The following is a 2,580-nucleotide window of genomic DNA, read 5'->3' as shown; positions in this document are numbered from 1 at the left end:
CAATGAAGGGTGAATGGAAGGATATTTTTCGGTAGGTTACACCGTTTTCCACGGGGCCGTACACGGGGCCGACGTTAATAAGTGCAAAAGTTAGCTCTTCTCATTTAGTTTCGCTTCGGGGTGATTGGATTCTCCGTACTTCCACACAATCACGTACATTTGTTTCAATTCACCGCTGCCCCCGGGTTTTTTTTCCATTGTTTAATAGTGGTGGTGGTGATGGTGGTGGTGGAATAGTGTGTAAAAAAAGATGTTCAGAAAATATGAAACTCCGCAGGCGTATGTCTAATTCCAACCATTGAGGAAGAGGGTTGAAGGTGTTGCTAGGATACACGCACGAACGCGGCGGATGGATCGCGTATACGCAAAATGGAAACATACCGTCAACGATCATCACTTTCCGGGTGCGAACCCCGTTTTCTCTTTGTCGCGATGTCTCCGATTGCAGTCACCATTGTTTGCAGTCTCCGGACAAGGGGCAGAGAGAGAGAGAGGGTGAATCGATCGGGGCTACAAATTGTGTTAACTCTTATACGAGCTAATTACGCACACTGCTGCCGCGTAATGGAATCGCGCTGCGGTTGGTTTCGAATTTTGAAGCGTTGCCTGAGGCGCTAACGCGTCCACCGGTTTGCGGAGGACGGATGACGTGTGGTTTTTTAAATTGAAATATTATATTACATTTACTTTATTTCTTTGCTGGGTAGTAGGGTGCATGGTTTGAGATCTTCACTCCTGGACGAAGGGATTGGAAATCTGTGAGCCACTTCAGGCAGGTTGCTACTCTCCAGCCGGTGGCGTATCGCTGGAAGAACCGCTGGTTTGCGTATTTTCCTGAATCCACGAGTCAAACTCCGACACGCGCGTGTAGACATCCGGCACACCGATACCACAGTACCGCGTACCGTACGAAACGACGCCGGACAGCTGATTGTTGCACACCAGCGGACCACCGGAATCACCCTAAAAGTATGCAAGAGCGTTAGAACCACACACACAAACACATTTCCCTATCTCCCCACAATCCACCTACCCCGCAAGCACCCTGCCCAACGCGGGTAAAGGTACAGATCTCGGTCGGGTTAACGGGCATGCCGCGCTCCCGGCACTGGTCGTTCGTGATCGTCGTCAGTTCCGCCTCCTGCAGGTCCTTGGGCGTCGATCCGACACGGATCGGCATGGTGTAGCCCCACCCGGTCAGAAGGCACGTCACACCACCCCCGACAAAGTCGGACGAGTAGCGGATCGGCTGCACGTTCTCGTTGAACGTGAACGCCTCCTTCACGCGCATCACGCCGATGTCGCTCCGGTTCAGCTCGATGTAGTCCGGATGGATCATGTACGACTCGAGGAAGTAGCGCGTACCCTTCGAACTGTCGTTCCGCAGATCGTTCGTACCGGCCACGATCGACATCCGGTTAATGTCCATCCCGTCCAGACAGTGGGCGGCCGTTACCACGTAGTACTCGTTCACGATCGAGCCGCCACAGTTGTGCATCCAGCGCTTCGGCCCAAAGCCAAAGAACGAGCTTACCAGCACCTGGAGCGAGATCTGGTACGGGATGCGCTCGTTAGCTGTCATGCCACCGACGATCTTCGAGTCATCGGCTGCAGCCGTGGAACGAGGGAAGGCATCAAACGTTACTTGGTGGACGAAATCGGAACAGGAAATGAACCGCCCCAAAACCCAACATAATGCTTACCATGCGTTACGGAACATCCGACCGTAAGTAGGACAATCCACGCACCGATACAGCTGAGCGAAATCATACCGAGAGCTTTACTGTTCGTTGTCCGTTTAAGGGCCGCACACACTGCTGAAGATGGAACGAAGAGAAGAAATGAAGCACTGGCGTTTGGCGGTCCAAACAAAAGGGAATCGCACCAAACGGCGAACCGACTGTCCTCCTCTCAACCTACCGATCCGATCGACACAAACGCAATGACGAGTATACTGAGTGAGTGTCACGTTTAATTATATTTATATTGTTTTACGATACACAGCACCTGAAAATGGAATGCAGCCAGTGTGGGGTGGGTTCACTATCAACCGAAAACAAAAAACGGCACTGCAAGCGAGCGAACGATAGCAGTCCCCATCGGGTCCCCAGTTTTCCCGGTCACAGCCATGTGGAGTGGCGGTCTCTCCTTGAATTTATGGCCTACTGCCAATGTTCCGATTAGGCGCGGGAAACCACCGCCTACAGTACCACCACCACTGGTTGTACTGGTAGTAGGCGTTGAAATTTTAATTGTACATTTGCTTTTAATTTGTTCCAATTGTCACACCTGGTTGCGGGGTAGTTCAGGCACAGAATAGAACCCCGAACCTGCTGTGTGTACACTTGCGTGTGGTGGTGGATCATCATCTCATCTTCCGGTATGAGATGTCTTCCGGGATGGTGTGTGTGTGGTTCTTCCGCATTTGAATTGGAATGTATACGGGTCGGATCGTATTGGCCCGTGATCGATTTGCAGCACGTGTACGGTTTCCGATTCGTGGCTTAGCGTTTACCACACGAGCTGCAGACTATCGGATGGCCTAGAATTCGACAAGTGCCCGGAAGGTCATGGGTAACA

At 51.8% G+C, this 2,580-nt stretch overlaps 1 protein-coding gene across 3 annotated transcripts; it reads right to left on the bottom strand.

Moving 5' to 3' along the window:
- Window positions 1-650: 650 nt before the first annotated feature.
- Window positions 651-2,034, bottom strand: LOC1273420 (chymotrypsin-1). Of its 3 annotated transcripts, none has more exons than XM_061642577.1 (3): window positions 1,921-2,034; window positions 1,034-1,817; window positions 651-963 (listed from the first exon to the last, which is right to left on the bottom strand). In XM_061642577.1, the coding sequence occupies exons 2-3, from the start codon at window positions 1,580-1,582 to the stop codon at window positions 781-783; spliced, it is 732 nt and encodes a 243-aa protein (XP_061498561.1). In that variant the 5' UTR covers window positions 1,583-1,817; window positions 1,921-2,034; the 3' UTR covers window positions 651-780. The 3 variants fall into 3 exon arrangements, with proteins under 3 accessions (XP_061498561.1, XP_061498562.1, XP_312395.5); XM_061642578.1 differs by having other exon boundaries at window positions 1,034-1,814; XM_312395.6 differs by having other exon boundaries at window positions 1,034-1,608; window positions 1,704-1,961.
- Window positions 2,035-2,580: the final 546 nt, after the last annotated feature.

This window comes from Anopheles gambiae, chromosome 2 (genome assembly GCF_943734735.2).
Source record: "Anopheles gambiae chromosome 2, idAnoGambNW_F1_1, whole genome shotgun sequence".
Taxonomy (NCBI): Eukaryota; Metazoa; Arthropoda; class Insecta; order Diptera; family Culicidae; genus Anopheles; species Anopheles gambiae.
Note: the sequence above shows the minus strand (reverse complement) of the source record. Positions and strands in the feature narration are given on the sequence as shown.